This window comes from Sturnira hondurensis, unplaced genomic scaffold, assembly GCF_014824575.4.
Source record: "Sturnira hondurensis isolate 20B ecotype Veracruz unplaced genomic scaffold, ASM1482457v3 Scaffold0002640, whole genome shotgun sequence".
Taxonomy (NCBI): domain Eukaryota; kingdom Metazoa; phylum Chordata; class Mammalia; order Chiroptera; family Phyllostomidae; genus Sturnira; species Sturnira hondurensis.
Window position 1 is genome coordinate 158,043 of NW_028075271.1, and position 18,042 is coordinate 176,084.

General features: G+C 59.2%; 1 protein-coding gene across 1 annotated transcript in view; it reads right to left on the reverse strand.

Moving 5' to 3' along the window:
* HUNK (hormonally up-regulated Neu-associated kinase) overlaps positions 1 to 18,042 on the reverse strand; it is a 71,145-nt gene that overhangs the window by 38,682 nt on the left and 14,421 nt on the right. The window contains exon 2 of the mRNA XM_037040552.1: positions 9,622 to 9,914. Within this exon, the coding sequence (XP_036896447.1) occupies positions 9,622 to 9,914 (293 nt within the window). The remainder of the gene's footprint in view (positions 1 to 9,621; positions 9,915 to 18,042) is intronic.

Sequence of the window (18,042 nt, forward strand, 5' to 3'; positions counted from 1 at the left end):
CAAAGGGAAAGGCAAAGGTACTTGGAAAACACAAATATATCATTTTTAAAAATGCGATGAAATTATCGAGTGACTAGCTACCCTGCTTACCACGGAGCCGTACCATCCTGTTTAAGCGCGTACACGACATCAACGTCATTAGTTTTAGAAACATTATCCCCACACCCTCACCTCTTACGAGAGAAGTCACCGACACCTGTTCCGAGCAGCCCTGGGGCAGCAGAGACGTGATGTGACCTTTAAGTGGACGGGGTGCGGGCCCTAGACCGCTCTGTGGATCTCCGCAGGACGCACCTGCTGGAAATCTTCACCCACGCCATTTAAATAGCAGGTGCCCACTCAAAACCTTTATGAGTGAGCCACTCCGGGTGGTTTCAGGTGGTCTCACAAAGCCTCGCCAAGGAGGGGACTCTGGGAGCTACAACAAAACTGTGGTGAGAGGCCCCCCTCCTTTCTACTGGTCTCCTCGGGGGGCGCCCGGAAGCACCCAAAGTCATCAGTGAGTCGAGCAGAGCTTGATGTGTCTTCCCCGACTAGTGTTTGTGTTGCGGAATGAAGTCCCCGAGACTGTGCCCCGTCCAATGGACGTTCTGCAAGGAATGAAGTCCCCGAGACTGTGCCCCGTCCAATGGACACTCTGCAAGGACTCGGGAAGGCGCTTCCTCCTTTCTGGAGGTTCTCAGGACAAACGGTCGGACACCCACGCCGCGGTCCCTGAAAACCGATCATAACGCCGCGGCACTATTCAAATCCAAAGGCAGGCCGCGCTTGTTCCCGGCAGATTGAACCTCTGTCTCCAGAAAGAATGGAAACCACGCGAAGACATCGAAGGAGAAATGGAGTTTGGAACAAACACTGTGGAGGACAACAGCAGAATGAGGTCAGAAAAGGCGACTGCCGGGAAGAACGAAACAAGCTGGGGCCACACGAGCCTGGGACCGCACGAGGCAGAGAGGAAGGGTGAAAATGGAAGAGTGAAAAGAAGAGAAAAGGCCAAAGGGGACAACCAGGGGGACGGGAGGAGGTAGAAACCTCATCATTAGGCAAAGCAAGAAAAATGAAATCCTCTGAAGTCACTCTCTTCCCACACACTGCCTCCCACAGGGACCCACCCCAGCCCCCGGCCAACCCGGGTCTGGGCCTTCCTGTCACCTTTCTGTGGGGGTTTCTCCCAGGCACCGCATCGCCCGCTCATGGCGGTTCGGCCAAGGGCAGCCCTGCCAGCCTCCGCCCAGGTGGAAGCACCGACTGCCTGAGACAGAGGAATGCCCCTCCCTGCCCGGCTTTGCCCGTTTCCGCCTCCTGCCCGTCTTCTGAAAGGCATCCAGAAGGGAGAAGGAGGACACTAACTTTCTGACTCGAGGAAAACAGGCCTATTTTTAAAAGTAGCTTTCACGTGGGTATTCACCCCAGTGCACCGATAAGGCAGGGACGCTGAAGTGTGCGGCAGCCGTGCGCATAGTCGCCGAAAATGGGAGGCGCCGGGTGTGGTCAGTAGGTGAGGGACGAGTAGACGGTGGGGCATCGGACCTTGGAGGGTCACTACTCAGTGAGCAGAATAAATGAGCTCTCAAGTCGTAAAAAGATATGGAGGAACCTTCTACACAAGTTTCTAAGTGAAGGAAGGCAGTCTGAAAAGATGGCTGACTGTAGGAGTGCAAATATGTGACCTTATAGAAAAGGCAGAACTATGGAGACAGTGAAAAAGGTCAGTGGTGGCCAGAGGTTTCGGGAGGAGGGCGGGGGAGTGGGCAGGGCTCGTTTTTCTCAGGCTGGTGAAACTTGTCCTTACGATGCTGCAATGGCAGCTACATGACATGGTGATGTGTCAGGATGCACGGAATGCAGGACTCAGAGCATCCCATGCGCCCGGGCCTCAGCAAACCCAATGCAACGCGGGGACCCTCGTTCGTGACAAGGGCTGGCTCACCGACTGTCTGGAATGTCCGACACTCTCCCAGGTATTAAAAGTTAGCGAACAGATGCACTGTGGGGGTGGGGAAGAACGGGGAGCTCTTGTTTCTGCACTAAACCTAAAACCGTTCTGGAAACACGGCCTGTTAAGTTTCTTAAAAGGAGGCTGAGTATCCATCTCTCTCCTACAAGTTGACCACCAGGACCGGCATGGCCACAGCCACGTGCCTCGTGCCGGACGTTCACTGTGAGCCTCCTCACCCGCCTGAAGTTTACTGCCAGCCCCTCAGCATAGCAGGACCCCCACCACCACCCCTGCGGCCCCGCCACGAGGCAGTGACCCCAGAGGCCACCGAATGGAGAGGCACCTCCTGGGATAATGAGGAAGACAGATTTATTTGGAAGGTCTCAGCGTGAATGTATTTTAATGAACCTTTTTGAAAACACCAGCAGACCTCTCACCACGGTGGGCGGTGGGCCGGGGGAGGCTCTGGGCAGTGTCCCACTTCCCGCTGGGTAAGAAGGGTGACGGAGGTGACGCTCATTTTGCATTAATGCCCCCTGATCCGATCTGTCACTCTGTGACAGGGAGAGAGAGGAAGGGGCTGTTCCTCCCTGTGGCGGGCAAACCAGAAGTTCAGGGTGAACCAGTGGCCATGACCAGAAGGGAAGTGGGAGGAGAGGGCCCCTGGACAGAGGGAAACAGGTTTTTCTTGGCCAAAGGGGCTTCTTGAAAGAGGCAGGACATGGGAGGAAGAGCCCAAGCACCCCCTATGATAAGGGGTGATGAATCAGGTTCATGGTGGGGGTGGGGGAGGCAACAGTCTTGGGAACTGCTGTGAAGAGGGAGCCCAGGAGCACAGAGGCACCGCCCACCCCTCTGGAGACGGAACTGCACCTCGGGGCCCCCCAAGGCCCTCAGCTGGCCAGGCAGTGGGTCAGTGGGTCGGTTCTCGCCTGTGCTCGGGGGCGGGGTGGGGGTGTCGGAAGTGGGGGCAAACCCGAGGGGACAGCCCGACTCACCAGCCCCTTGTTCTGGGTTCTTTCAAAAGAACAAGCCCCAACAGGTCAGACTCATCAGAACAGGCTCACCCTACAAGCTACCAAGTGCCCCGCCCTCCCTCCACCCACCCAGGCTCTCCAGGTGTGTCTGAAAGGACGGCGATCAGTCACCGAGGGCGGGAGGCTGACCGCAGCGAACCCCACCGGGAGAGGAGGGCCCTGTGGCCAAAGCAAGCACAGCGGTCCCCGTGGGGGCCCTGCAGAGCAGAGGGACATGTATGCGTGTGCCTGTGCACAGGTGCAATGAGTGTGAGCACATGTGGGTCTGTGCGCGCATCCGGGAAAGGCATGGGTGAGTGTGCAGGTGTGTGCTCCTGTGTGCAGGTGCAATGAGTGTGAGCACGTGAGTCTGTGGGTGCACACTGCACAGGCGACCATGTTCATGTGTGTGCATGTCTGGGACATGCATGCATCTGGGGAAGGCATGGGTGTATGTGTGCACAGGTGTGAGTTCAGCTCCATGAGCAGGTGTGTGTGTGGAATGCATGTGTGGATATGTGTGGCATGCACACACGAACGTATGAGGGTACTCCCACTTGGCCTGAGCACTGGGAAGGGATGACTGAGTTTCTCCCAGGCCCAGCCAAGGCCAGCAGAGGTCGAAGGTCAGGCTCCAACACAAATGAGGCCCAAACTGAGGGGTAGAAACTCAAGAAGGAGCCTGGGGAGCCCCTCAGGGCCTCCCTGACATGAAAGGGGAGAACTGGCCCTGGCTGGCGTAGCTCAGTGGATTGGGCGCAGGCCCTCGAACCACACGATCGCGGTTCGGTTCCCAGTCAGGGCACATGCCTGGGTTGCAGGCCAGTTCCCAGCAGGGGACTCACGAGAGGCAACCATACATTGGTATTTCTCTCCTTCTCTCCTTCCCTTCCCCTCTAAAGATAAATAAATAAAATCTTAAAAAAAAAAAGAAAGGGGGGAACTGAGTGACCTAACACAGAACAGCAGGGGCTGCAGGGTTCAGAGGGGCCAGAAGGCCAGAGGGAGCCTGGCGGGGGAAGCCAGTGGAGACCCACCTGGAGAAGCCCGGTGGAACCCACCCCGCCCGGGGAAGGACAGAAGGCAGCTCTGCAGCGGGTTCTCTCCCACCGACCGGCCGCTGACCGCCCGCTGACCGCCCTGCCCTAGTCACAGAAGGATCGGGGCTTAGGACTCTTCCCGGACAAAGGGCCTCAAAAGAGGGTTTGTCCGGCAGGGCAGCTCGCCGCAGGCAGCGAGAACGAGTGCGCCCCTGTGTTCGGGGCCACGCTGGGCTGAGTGGGCAAGTGACCGCTTCCCACCTACATCCAGGGGGAGGTTTTGCCCGCGGACACGGCCGCAGGGCAGATGTCAGTAATCACCTGAGAACAAAGAGTCCACAGAGAGCACATGACTCCCCGGGCAGCAAGCATTTCCCCCGAACAAGGGTTTTGCGGGTTCGGTTTTCTCATCAAAAGCTCTGTATTGAAACCAAATGACTTTTAATCTTCCACTTATTTATAATACGGGCAACTTGGTAAAACACAAAAAAATGTTAAGCATATACCAATTTTATGTATTCAAAATGAAAGCCTAATTGACTTCCTACATGTTAACAAAACGAAAGAGGTATTCATCACTAAAAAGAGGCCACTCTCCACACTGCGACCTGAAAAATAAACAAATCGGTACCACATCAAAGAAGAAACTCCCTCAAATTCCAGGGAACACATGGAACATTCCAGAACGTACGTGGGACCAGCAACCAGAAAGCTGCCACCCCCATGCTTGCTCCCACAGTGGCTGCACTCGATCATCTCCCCTCCTTCACGAGACACGTCCCACTGCGTGCCCCATGGGCTGGCGCTGAGCCAGCCAGGGGGCCTGCACAGAGGACAGACCTCACACAAGGAAGTTGTCACGTGGAAAGTGTTTGGAAAGCAAAGCAGAAGGTGCTGTGGAAGTTTGTGACCAGGGCCTGGTCTGGAGGGCCTCCTGGAAGAGGCGAGCTTGGAGCTGGGACCTGAAGGATGAGTAGGATTCGGCTGAAGATGGCCAGAGCCACAGAAGCGGAGACCAGTGAGCGGTGGGGCCTTGGGCCCACAGAACTCCGCTTCCTGAGAGGGACGTGAATGACGCACGCTTGTGACAGGCACAGCGAACCTGTCCTCAGCACAGCAGGTCCCCAACCAACATCCTTGGGCTCAATTCGATATCAGCACCACCCCGACGAGCCGTGCTGGGCACATAACTCTGGTCTGTACCAGTCACCTGCAGCCAGGTGGGTCTGGTTCGGGATCATTCTGCTTGAAGTTGCACAACTGACCAGTCGTGTAAGCGAGGACGGTCTGTACTCCCAAGTGTTGGCCTGGCCCACCCCTTCCCTCTACTGCGCACTTGGAAGCCTGAGCAGTGTGCGGCCCGAGCTGCCGTGGGGACGCAGGTGGTCTGGCTTCAGAATCAGCACTGCTGGCCGTGGCACCCCCCTCCCCCCCCCCCCCGCCAGGCGGCAGGCCAGAACATGGGAAAAGCTCCCGTCTCCCTCCCTTTTAAAAACCCAGCCGCACAAAAACCCCTCAATCTCTAGAACCAGCGCCTGCAGAGAGGCACACGCTCCCAGCAGCAGGCCCTGTCCCAAAACTCCCCTCCCATCTGCCCGCTCCCCCTTCCCCTCTCCAAGAAGACTGGATCGCTGAAAGAACGGCTTCATTCCAGATGGGCCCGGGTGATGCCTGCTTCTCGTCAGGCCCACAGAACAAAGCAGGGCCCCCCTCTTCCCGGCATTCCTCCCCAGTGCAGGCAGCCCCTGCCCGGGTCAGTGGACGAACAGGGTCATGCCTGGGGTGTGGGGGGGGTGGGAAGCAGCCCCACCCCCGACGACCACGCGCCTCTGCCCTGCAGCCCGCTGGTCTCTTCCCGCTCAGGGAGCGCCGCACTGTGCTGCCCTGTGAGGTGCGCTTGTGCGGTGCGCTTGGACTTCGTCAGTTTGAAGGCGCAGATGACCCTCAGGTCAGCAGGTGAGCAGAGTCGGCGCCATCGGGGATCACGGACACGGGGCTCGAGCTCGGTGTGCAACACGCAAATCATCAGATGTCGGTGTCCTGCTGGCTGAGCACGTTTGAGAAAAAGAAAAACACTCGTCAGAGTGCAAACCGGGGAGTGTCTCGGACGACGCTGGGATGAGGATGCGAAGACCATGCCGTGCCGCTGCCAGAGTCACCAACCGCCTGTTGCAGCCCAGGACACAAATCTTTGGGCCGGTCCCGTGCAAGAGGCAGTTCTCCCAGCCAGTGAAGGAAACCCGCTCCTACTTGAGTTTGGGTTCCTTTATTTTTAATGTCATGTTTACATGATTGTTGAAGACTGACCTTCAAACGACACTGAAACGGTTCTGGTGGGTAATCGGGTGTCCAGATTTAACATCCCAGGAAGACGGCTCTCCGAGGTGTTGGTGACGACACGCCAGCACTGCAGCAGCAGCCTCCGCCCCACGGACCCAGAGCCCTTGACGCCAGGGAACGCCGTCCGCACCCTGGTGCCGTCCAATCCGGGGGCTCGGGACTCTTCCCCGGAGGGCCGGCCCCAGGGCACCTCTGCTTCCCCCGAAAAGTCTCGGCCTCCGAATAATGTATGAAACGCATCCCATCAGAGCGGCACCGAGGCGGAAGTTCCGCGCCGTGGAAAAGGGCCGCAGTGAGAACACCGCAGGGGCGAGCCAGGTTCCGGGGGGTCCAGCAGGAGCCGAGTGGAGTCGGAGTCAGGGCGTCAGTGCAGGCCGCCCGCGTGCACTCCAAACGAACGTCTTCCTGCGCTGTCCCGGCCATGGGACGGGCCACCTGCATCGGAGTGACTGACGCCCAGGGACAGGATTTCCACAGAGACAACACGGTGCCCTCCCCCACGAGCCCCGTGCTTCTCACCTTCCCTAACTTTCCAACAACCTCAGCACCTCGGCCCAGATTGGCTCACGGATGCATTTCCAAGGAGAGGCGAGCAGCCGCGTGCAGGAGATCAGAGCAAGAAGAAGCGTCCCATCTTTGCTGTCAAAACATTACTCTACTCCTTCCTCTCCCGCTGAGACAGCGAGGGCAGGGACAGAGGCCGGATTTCACGAAGATTCTTTCAAAGAGCTGTGGAGAAGTTCCTTCCAGAGAGACCACGGCACAGCTGCCACCGGCTTCTCCTTTGTTGTCCTCAAAATCCCCAAAGCCAGGCGCACGATCCCCCGTCCCAATGCCCCAGGTCCCAAGGAGCGGGCTGCGGCTCTGCCTTCTGCCATGGCCAGGGGAGCCGGTGCCCCACGCGGATGCACCCAGACGGTGTCCGTGGGTGTCATCCTCACCAACAGACGCAGCACCCAGCACTCTGGCGACCGTCCCTTCCCTAACAGCCGCAGAGCTAGGACACGACGGGCAATGCAGGGAATTGTCGGAAAGAGCCAAAAATAGCATTATTCACTCAGAATTTCTCAATGTTCCCTTCCCCGCTGATCTAAACTCAAAGAGCCCTAACGATGCGTGATTTCGTGACAACGCGCAGGACTAAAAATAGGGACTTGGAGAGGTTCTCTCACTCTGGGAGGAAATGACCTGCCTGAAGGTCACCCCCCCTGCCCCCCACGAACGTCTGTCTCCACCCGGAGAGCCCGACAATGTGGCGACTCAAACACCCGCAGCCACTCCCCCCACCGTGTGTGAGCGACCCCCAACCGACAGAAGCACCCTCAGAAGCTGTGTGTTCTAAAGCCACGTGTTTCTGAAAAAGGTCAAACGCAGGGTTGCCCAATGACCCCGCGGTTCCCGAGAGCGGGGCCAACACAGGGTCACAGCGCAACGTGCACGGGAGCCTGGCAGCGGCGGACTCACCACAACCGAAGGCGGGACAGCTGCACAGACAGCCCCGCTGAGGGTGGACAGACCGGCTGTGGCGCGAGAGGCCCCTCAGGGGTAAAGAGGAGGGTCGCGCGGACACCTGCCCTGCCGAGGCCGGATCCAGAAGACACGGCCCTGGGGGAAGGCGGCCGGTCGCAAAAGGCCACAGGCTGTTTCTTCCCACTCAGAGGAAACGTCCCGAACACTCGAATCCACAGTGACAGACGGGAGAGGCGCGGCTGCTGGGACTCGTGGGAGTCGGGACCAGGGGGGTGAATGGGTTTCTTTTTAAGGTGATGAAAATTCTCTAAAATTAGGTTAGTGGTGAGAGTTACACAACTCTGTGAATATACTAAAAATCCACTCCACTGCGTACTTTAAAATGCTGAGTTTTATGGTATGTGAATTGTCTCAATAAGATGTTATACCTGTGCAGATACACACCCACCCTGCCTGATGCTTCGATCTTGCTTTTTAAAACAAGAATCCACCAGCTCTGGCTGGTGCGGCTCAGCTGGTTGGAACAGCGTCCCGTGACCGAAAGGTCGTGGGTTCAATTCCCAGTCAGGGCACATGCAGGTTCAGCCCTCGGCTAGGGTGCAGTGAAAGAGGCAACCGATCCGCTTTTCTCTCTCACACTGATGTTTCTCTCCCTCTCTCTCCCCCTCCCTTCCCCTCTAAGTATGTCTTTGGGTAAGGAGAAGGAAGGAAAGAAGGAAGGAAGGAAGGAAGGAAGGAAGGAAGGAAGGAAGGAAGGAAGGAAGGAAACGAGGATCCACTAAATGTGAACACTCCCTACGCTGCCTCCACAGCCCAGAGTTTTCACGGCGGCGACTCCGAGGAGACAGGACTCTGCCGTCCTTGGAGAGGTGAGCACCTCCTGGGGAGGGAGAGGGGCGCTTCCATTTCTCATCGAATGGCAGCACGTCCCTGAGAGCAGGCACCTGCCACCGACGTGTCCGCCCATGCGGCTTCCACCCTCTTTCTTTTTTAACTATTTTATTTATTTTTAGAGAGAGGGGAAGGAGAAAGTGGGAGAGAAACATCAATGTGTGGTTGCCTCTCACGCGCCCCCTTCCGCGGACCTGGCCTGCAACCAGGCATGTGCCCCGACTGGGGATTGAACTGGCCACCCTTTGCTTCACAGGCCGGCACTCAGTCCACTGAGCCACACCAGCCGGGCTCCACCGTCTTTGTGGGGCTCCACACAGAGGGAAGCCGGCCGCTGCTTTTATAATGTTTGACTTTTCACAATTATTTGTGAGGTTGGTTTGGCTCCTGGGGGACACCTGTCACTTGGCAGGGCCAGTCCACAGTTCCACGGTGACTCAATTAAACTGAAAGAACAGCTGTGCAGCAGCCACCACGGAGACGGCAGGTGGGAGGGCCCCGCCGCCCAGCACTGGCTGCAGACAGCCTCCTGCCACCGTCCCACGCCGCTTCCTCAGGCCCCGCGCGGCTGGGCCCCGTCCTCTGCACATGGTAAGGACAGCGACTGACACCTCCCTGTCTCCTCCTCTGGACCAAACGTTGGTCCCAGCTTTCCCCAGAGATGAACTCGTTGTGCTCCCTGTACGTTCCTACGCCACCCACGAGGTCGGCACCACCATCTGTCCCGCTGTCCAGGGGAAGAGACCGAGGCTCCTCGTGGCTCCTTAACCGAACGCAGGGCCACGCGGCGGGCGCAGGGCAGAGCCGGAACGCAAGCCCGGGCCCTCAGCCTGCAGACGCCCCTGCTGGAACCCCACCCCCGCCCCCCACGCAGCCAGCTGAGTCACGAAACGGTGGCTCCGCCCCGGCCCCAAGCGGCGCTCACCTGTGCACCACCCCGGCCCGGTGCAGGTGCTCCACGGCGGACACCAGCTGCCGGATGTATCTGCGGGCCTCGGGTTCGTCCAGCCGCTGCTTCGCGTAGATCCTGTGCATCAGGTTGCCGCCGGGGCACAGCTCCATGACCAGGTAGTAGCTGTTCTCCGTCTCCAGGATGTCCAGCAGCTGGGTGATGTTGGGGTGCCGGATCATCTGCTGGATCTGCCCCTCTCGCCGGAGGTTTTTGGTGACGTACGTGTCCTTCTTGGCGCGCTTCTTGTCGATGACTTTGATGGCGACCTAGGGAGACCGCGAGAACACGGCTATGGTCAGTCCCTGCGGGCCAAAGTCATTCCCCGACTCCACCCATGAACCGAGGAGAACACGCAGCTACTCCGCACCAGGAGGCAGGCGCGATCCAAGACGCCGAAAGGGAAAGAAAGCGAAGTGTGACCTTGGCAAGGACCAAAAGGTGCAATAATTAGGGAGACAGGGAAATTTACTGAAGCAACTTGGATGGTGGTCTGCCGGGCTCTGCAGAGGGGCAGTGTCCACCTGGGGTCCCCAGGGGTGAAACACCAAGATCTCCCCAGCCAGGGGCCTCCCTCCGCCCCTCAGGCCTCACTGTCCCCCTCCAGGGAGGGTCCCCCCACCACCACTTCTGCACCAGCCAACGGTGCCCTGCCTGCCATGCGAGGCTGTGGGTCCGGGATGCAGGGCTCAGTAGGAGGTGGTGTGGCAGCCCTCACACCCGACACCAGCCCCTGGACCAGGCCACCCCACCTCCAGTGCTCAGGTGTCCCCCCAGGAGATGGCCGCAAAGGGTGACTCTCGGCCCCACGTCAGGCCCCAACCTGCGGCTGCTCCCAGGCCTCATCTCCAAAACTCACAGGGAGCTCCTCCTGGGTCACTTCCCCAGAGTCGAGGTGTCGCATGCGTGGACCCTCCAGCCTTTATCAGGCACGGACGCCCTGCGGACCCCGCCTGCTAACGGCCTCCCTCACCTGTCCTCCTCCCTGTTCCAGAGGCCTCTGGTCTGGCTCACCCGGGGCAGGACCTCCCAGCGCCCGGACACAGCGCCCCTCCCTGAGACTCGGCAACCCGCGGGGGGTGCGTCCGTGGCCGCCCAGCCCCCGGGCGCAGGTTAAAACCGCAGCCTCCCTGTTCCTGTTGACATCCTCCCTGTGTAAGTGCACTTGTGACAGTTTCCCAATGATCTCAGCGTGTTAACACAGAAGTTGACACAGGTCAGTGATAAATGACCAGTGAGTGGCTGATACACACAGACTCGTTTGCAGAAAGACACTGAAATGCCGTTTTCTTGACTCCGGTTTGTGACGGAACAATAAAAGTCCGGCTGCCACCAGGCGGGACCATGACGTCAGCAGCGCTCGTCCGTCTCTGACACTCACCCTGACCCCTGGTGGTCTCTCTATGCTCGCCCTTGGGACCCCAGGTCCGCACTGCTCCATCCAGCTCAGGCCCCGCTCACCGAGCCGCCCCGGGACAGTCGGCCCTGCCCCTGGCTCTCCTGTGGCGCTCTCACGCTCCCAGGACACACAGTGTCTCTCCCCACCTGCACCCCAACCACTACCCTCACTCAAAGGTGCCCAGTCCTTCAGACACTAACTCAAGTCCCACCTCCCCACTAGAGTGGGTCCCCTTAACTGTCCTTCCTTATGTCCCCGCCTCACGCACCATCTGTGGCACCGTTAAAAGCACTGGGCCCCTTCACGCGAAGGCCAGCTCCCCGGCCTCGCGCACCCGCCTTTGTGGGCAGCGAGTGACCGACAGACGACTGACAGAGCAAACACCGAATTGTGTTTTTTACTACGGAAGCAAAAATGGCTACAAACGCAGAATGAGCCGTCTCCTTGGGAAAACAGTCTCTTTTTCACTGAGATATAAGTGACATGAGACAGGTCCTGGATTCTGTCGCATGACCTCACGACGTGACATGTTTATACACCCAGGTGCGGGGTTATCTCGTCCAGTGAACAGCCCTCACCACGCCCAGGTGCAAGTTTGGGTGTGTGCGACGAGAACCTGTGAGACCTCCGGACTTGGCGACCCTCACACGGCCCTCCGCATGCCGTCAGCCACAGTCACCGCGCCGCCCCTCACATCCCGGGACACGTTTCTCTTCCGACTGGGGGCGCCTGGGCCACCTTCACTCACTCTCATGGGGATTCTCAGGCCCTCAACCCAAAAAGAGGATGCAGAGGGGACAACCAGCCAGTGGGACCAGATAAACTGGGGGCCGCACTGTCCCGGGCCAGCCGGACGCCGCCGCTGTCCACCTGCAGGAGGGAGGGACGCTCTGGCTAAAGTTTGGCCCCAACTAGTTCCATAGACACTGGACTAACAGCTGTAAAAACTGTACTTGTTCGTGACCGTGCACACGCACACACACACACACGTACTCACTCACGCTCACACTCACACACCCACTGTCTTTCAGAGGGACTGAGAGGGGGTTGAGCAGAAGGCTCAGAGTCTGCCTTTGCTCTCATCGGTGCTGCGGCTTTAAAAATCACACCCTTTGCCGACGAAAAACGAAACACAAGTCTAAAGCAGTAACAGGACCCGCCTTTGGAAACAGACCGCACGGTTGTTACAAGGGCCATCCCTTCAGCTCCGAGTCGCCTGGAGCAGGTTACGCAACAGCCACCCAAAGACATGAAGTCCCCGTCCCTGGATGGGACCTTCTTTGGAAGGAGGGAAGGGACCTGAGAGGAGAGAGGGGCCGGCGTGGCCAGGTGGGCCCTGCACATCCTCTCCAGCGTCCTTATTAAACAGGCAGAGGGAGAGGAAGGGGGCAGAGGGGGTGGTGACGGGCCCTTAGCCAAGGAGCACCACGGCCACCAGAAGCTGGGAGAGGCGGAGGGCTGAGGTCCCCTAGACCCTGGCAGGCAGCACAGGCTGCTGTCACCTGAGGTTCGGTCCAACAAAGGGCATTTCGACTCCGGCCGCTGGAGCTGTGAGACAGCCAGCTCCTGCTGTTCTGAGCCAGGCGGTTTGCGGCGCCCAGCCGCATTCCCACAGGGTGCCAACGCAGCGGGTGCCCCGGCCCCTGCCAACAAGCAGGGATCTGCGGGCCTCACTCTGGGCAAGGGGGGGGTCTCTCATGGAGAAGACAAGCTGCCTTAGTCAGGGGTCTTCAGGAGGAAAAGCAAACCGCACATCCTCGCCCAGGACCGAGGGTGAGGACCGGACCAGACCCCCCAGCTGTCCTGAGTGGGCTGAGAGGCGGGGGTGCCGGGGGCTGGCAGCCTGTGTGTCCCCCTCGGCGACCAAGAAAAGGGACGATGGCATTGTGAAAGGCCCTCGAAACAAAGACTCCGCTCTCCCACGGCCAACCGGCTGCCAAGCCCCCGGAATTTCACAGAGGCTGCCCGCAGGTCTCCCTGCGAAGCAGCACAGGGAGCCGACAGCAAAGGCACAGCAAAGGCACGGGGCTCCCCCGCGGCTCCCCCACTTCTCCCCAAATGAAGGAACTGCATTTCAGACAACGCAGCAGCCTCACCCTCCTCCCCGCCCCCACTCCCGCCAAAACAATGCCCACCCGCCAGGGATAAAATCAGCAAACTTTTAAATAGCTAAGCTCATAGGAAAGAAAAGGACAAAAACAAAAGAAAAAGCTCCAAGGAGCCGAGGTGGCAGCTGCAGGGGTGGGAGGGGAGGGGACTGGAGAGGTGAAGGGCGAGCTAGAGGGGCTGCCCTGAAGGGAGGGGCCCCACCCTTCCACCCCGGGGACAGGGACACAGGCCCCGCCCCCCCCCCCCGTGGGTCCCAGTCATCGAGGGGGGCCTGGAGGGAAGGAATCTGCCCTTAATGGCCCCTGTCAGGCATCAGGAGAGAAATCGCCCAGTAAAACTGTACTGGATGAGGGCGCACCAGGGATATGGCCCAGCCAGGGCACACACCCCACACACCAGTGGGTGCCTGAGGCTCCCAGGTCATGCCCTTGGTGTTGGATTACTTTCTCCAAGGAGCCGACCTGTGAAGAGGGCAGAAAGCATCTAAGTTTACTTCCGCCGAGAAAAAATGTGCATTTCCTGGATCTGCGGTTTTAGCATGTTAAAAAAAAAAGGCCAGACCACCCTGTGGTGTTTTGAACCCCAGAACAGAGTCGCTGCGCCCCCCAAGGCAGCGGTTTTAGCACCAGTCTGGTCTCCTGACTTCCTCAAGTGGCGATTCGGCTGGGACCGTCCACCCAGGAGCAGGGTTATCGGGTGTCAAGTTCGTCCCTCCGTCCTTGCCCTTCATTGCCTGCAGCATCTGTCACTCCACACCCCAGAGCAGCAGACACACTGTCCGTGTGTCCCGCCTCCACGGCAGGACCGCAGACGGACTGGGACTCCCCCACGAGAGGAAGGAGAAACCGCAGATCAAAGAGACGCCTCTTTCCCATGACAAAACACTCACAGGGGGCTTCACCCACGACACAGCGAGTGCTGTGTGTTCCAGAGTTCCCATCCCCCTTTCACTGATGCCGCTCTGCACGGCAGTGTTCCAGAGAACCAGGGTGTCTGGGAAACCAGGGGCCTGACCACCTGGAGTTTCTTCCTACCTGGGAATGAGCTGAAAACAGCTTTTTCCAGAACACTTGGGTTTCGTGATGAGGACTGGGTGGCGAACTCACACAGACCTTTCCTCCACCAGCCGACACCAATGAAGCGCCTGCAACATCCTCAGTCACACTGTGCCGCATGCCAAGTGTGCACGTCGAGACAGACACCAGTGTTCAGGGCCTACGTGTGTGGAGAATGCAGATTCCCTCACCAACACCACCTGCCATGGGGCTGAGCAGCACTGCCCCCCAAATTCACAGGGAGAAGCCCAAACCCCCAAGGTTTGGAGGTTCAGAGACTGGTTCTATGTTTGGAGACTGGGCCTCGGGAGGTTACAGTATGGATGGTCGAGGCCATAAGGGACGGCCCGATCGGACGGGACTCATCCACACCACAGAGAGACCCCATGAGGAGGACCCAGGGAGAAGAGGTATCGGCTAGCTGAGCAGCAAGGACTCAGGAGGAACCAGCCCTGCTGACACCCCGATCTCAGACGCCCCGCCTCCACGACCGGGGAGAACACGTCGGCTGTCTGCGCTCACGTCAGAACACCCAGCCTGCGGAGTTCCGTCCGGGCAGCCCTGGCTGACTGTTCCAGGCCCCTCTGCAAGTCGTCAGCAGTGACGGACAGCTCCATTTGTACCTTCCATCACAGCAACTGAATCTGGACAACAGCGACTGGGCCAGGGTGTGCTGGGGCTGACGCCCCAAGACCCATGAGGACTGTGACAAGGGGCCCAGGGCTCCGAGGCTCCGGGAGTAAACCGGAGCCTGAGCCGGAATCCGGAATGCGGTGACTGGCATGACCCAGTGGGAAGGTGTGGCAATAAACTGGTTTCACACCTTCTTCCAGGAAGCAATCTGCATAAGCATCGGAGCGGAGCGTGCTTCTGTGCGGGGGAGACTTATTCGACAGAGAGCAGAAAACAACCTTCACTGGCTTTATAACTAATTCCAGGGCAGCGCCGTCTCCCGGAGAGAGGGTGCCAGACAGCGAGCACGCGGGCGGCTGTCTCGCACGAGGCCCGTTAATGACGCTGCTTACGGAGCACACGGAGGCAGCGCTGACCCCGGCTCCCTGCAGGCCGCCCTGCACGGCTGTGACTAAAACCCGTCTTCCTGTAAACGAGGGCAAGCCTTGCTTCCCGAGTCTGAACAACGGAGCTCATTAGGACCAGTCTCGGCGACTGTAGCAGAGGCCGGTGCTGAGGGAGAGCAAAGGCTCGACTCTGGTGGAAGGAAGGCACAAAGCAGGGCTGTCCGACCTTGTGGCGTCTCCGGGCCACACGAAAAGAAGAGGAGTTGTCCTGGCCACCCATTAAATACACCAACACCAGTGAAAACTGATGAGCAGAAAAAGGATTTAAGTACATTTACGATTTTATGTTGGGCCACATTCACAGCCATCCCATTGGCCACCCCTGCAGGGCAGTGGGCAGGGCTGGGAGACCCTCCACACCCACCCCAGGGGTTCAGGGCCATCGTCACAGGGACCAGCTCCGCCCTGACTCCAGCCGGGTCCCCAAAGCAAATCACGTCCCAACACCCTGGGACTCCCTGCTGGTGGGAACCCAGAAGCCTGTCCTCCCGAGGGAGGAAGGAAGCCGGCAAGACAAGGACTCTGCGATGACAGAAGGGACGCCTCCACGCGGCCACTGGGATCCCCCCCCCCGCCCACGGAGCCACAGCGTGGTTCAGAGTGCACGCATTACCCACACGGAAAAGTAACCCCAGGCCCCTGCTCGGCAGGCAGTGGCCACAACTCAGGAACCCGAGCAGGGGAGGAGGGACGAGTTAAAACAGGCAACGCTCGAATCGTTTCCTCGGCTTTGGAAACCAGTCAACCAGGCCCACAGGTAGCCCCTCTTGGTATCCCCTACCATGGCTGGCCCCCAAAGCACCAAACACAGTGAGTCAATAAATACACCGGTTAAAGAACCCAGCGTCCAGCCCTGGCTGGTGTGACTCAGTGGCCTGAGTGCTGGCCTGCGAACCAAAGGGTCACTGGTTCCATGCCCAGTCAGGGCACGTGCCTGGATTGCAGGCTGGGTCCCTGGTGGGGGGCGTGAGAGAGGCAACCACACTTTAATGTTTCTCTCTCTTTCTCCTTCCCTTTTCCTCTGAAAACACATAAATAAACAATGTCTAAACAGCAACAACCACTGAGCAACCCCGACCCCACGGCAGCCTCTCCTGCTCCAGCTTCCTCCGCGGCCCACTGGCAATAAACCAGAATCATAACGGGGACAATGCATCACCAGAGCATGAACGGACCCACAGAATCCAGGACAGCCGTGGCTGCCACTGCTGGGAAGGCCTCCCCTGGGACGCCCCCCGACTCCTCCCTGCTGTCCCCTGAGAAAGTCTCCCTGTGCTCCAGTCTGGTCCCTAAGGCCACTTCATCCCCACCCGCTGATCCCCCCTAGAACAGTCGGGAGGCCCCCTGCCCCAGCCCACCTGCTGTCCGCCAGTTCCCCGGGCCCCCTCTCCATCCCGAGGCCCCCAGCTCCCCCCTAAGGCCAGCAATGGACACTCCCTGTGCCCAGACACCTTCAGAAGGACCTCAGTCCCCTGATGAGAAATTAAAACCCCCCCATGACACCAGCCCCACACAGCTCCCCCGGGAACCCCGGCTTTTTTCTTTAAGAAAAAAGGAATTCTGTTTCCCACATGAAAGAACCAGGTCACTCACCGTGAGAACACGTTTTAAATTCTGAGCTCTCTCTCTTTTTGGCAGAGGGGCCCCATGACTGGAGGTGCTGCTCCCCTGTGTGATCCCCGACCTGTGAGTGAGTGGCACGCTCGTCACCCTCGTCCTTCGAGGAGACCCGTGGGGCTGCGTTGGGTCGGAACGAGGCAGGACAGGTGTTAATCCGTCTTTCCCAGGCCCCAGGACCTGCCGCCCCCACCGCCCCTCCACCAAACAAACCCGACCCTCTGACTGTCACCACAGTTTGTTAGGGGCGTCGGTGGTGACGCCCTCACTGTGCTGGACGCATGTTTCTCACGACGCAGAGGAAAGACCGAGGGCGCGGCTCACGGCGCCAGTCGTGATGCGGCCCAGTCTCCGGGATCCAGACCAATCGGGCCGCCCATCCATGTCGGCGACTTAAGCCGCATAAACGTTCCGTCTGGCTGGGGAACCATTCAGGGACCGAACGATCTAGCTCAGCTGTCCGCAGACACAACGGAAACCAGCTACGAGCACAACCGCCATTTCCTCGGCGGCCGCCTGGTGTGAAAACCGGTAAGGGGGCCCACAGCCCACAGCCACCAGGCCACATGCATCTCAGAGCTGGTCCCACCACGGACCGCTGGACAAGCGAGACATGGCAGGTGCATTGGAAGGAGACCCTGCCACACCCCCTTTTCAAGGGGGACCCTCGGTTCACAGAAATATGCCCACTGGCCGCCCAGCCGGTGCGCGCGTGGCCTGGGCCTGACTCTAAGCCATGGCTCCACAGGTTCGGGGCGTGGCTCCCAGCAGGTCCCCACCTGGTTCCCACAGAACCCATGCAAATTATTCACACACCACGCGTCGACAGCCTAGAAACGGACAAAACCTAAGTCCCTTTGTGGACAGTCCTCGAAATTTTGTGTGTCCCTTAAGAAATTCCAGTGGAGATGTAAAATACCTGATTTTCTTCAGGCTGCAGAAATGAATGCATCGGGGTACAGAAGCCACTGCTGGGAGCCCCAAACCTGGTTTACTTTGCTGCTAGGTTAGCCCCCCCGCGCACGGGGCCAGACAGCCCGCGGCAGCACAGCACGAGGGCCAGTCGGGAGTCCCACGGGCAACGGGAGTTGCCTCACAGAGCCAGAAGTGGCCCACAGGGACTCGGGTGTCTCTCTGC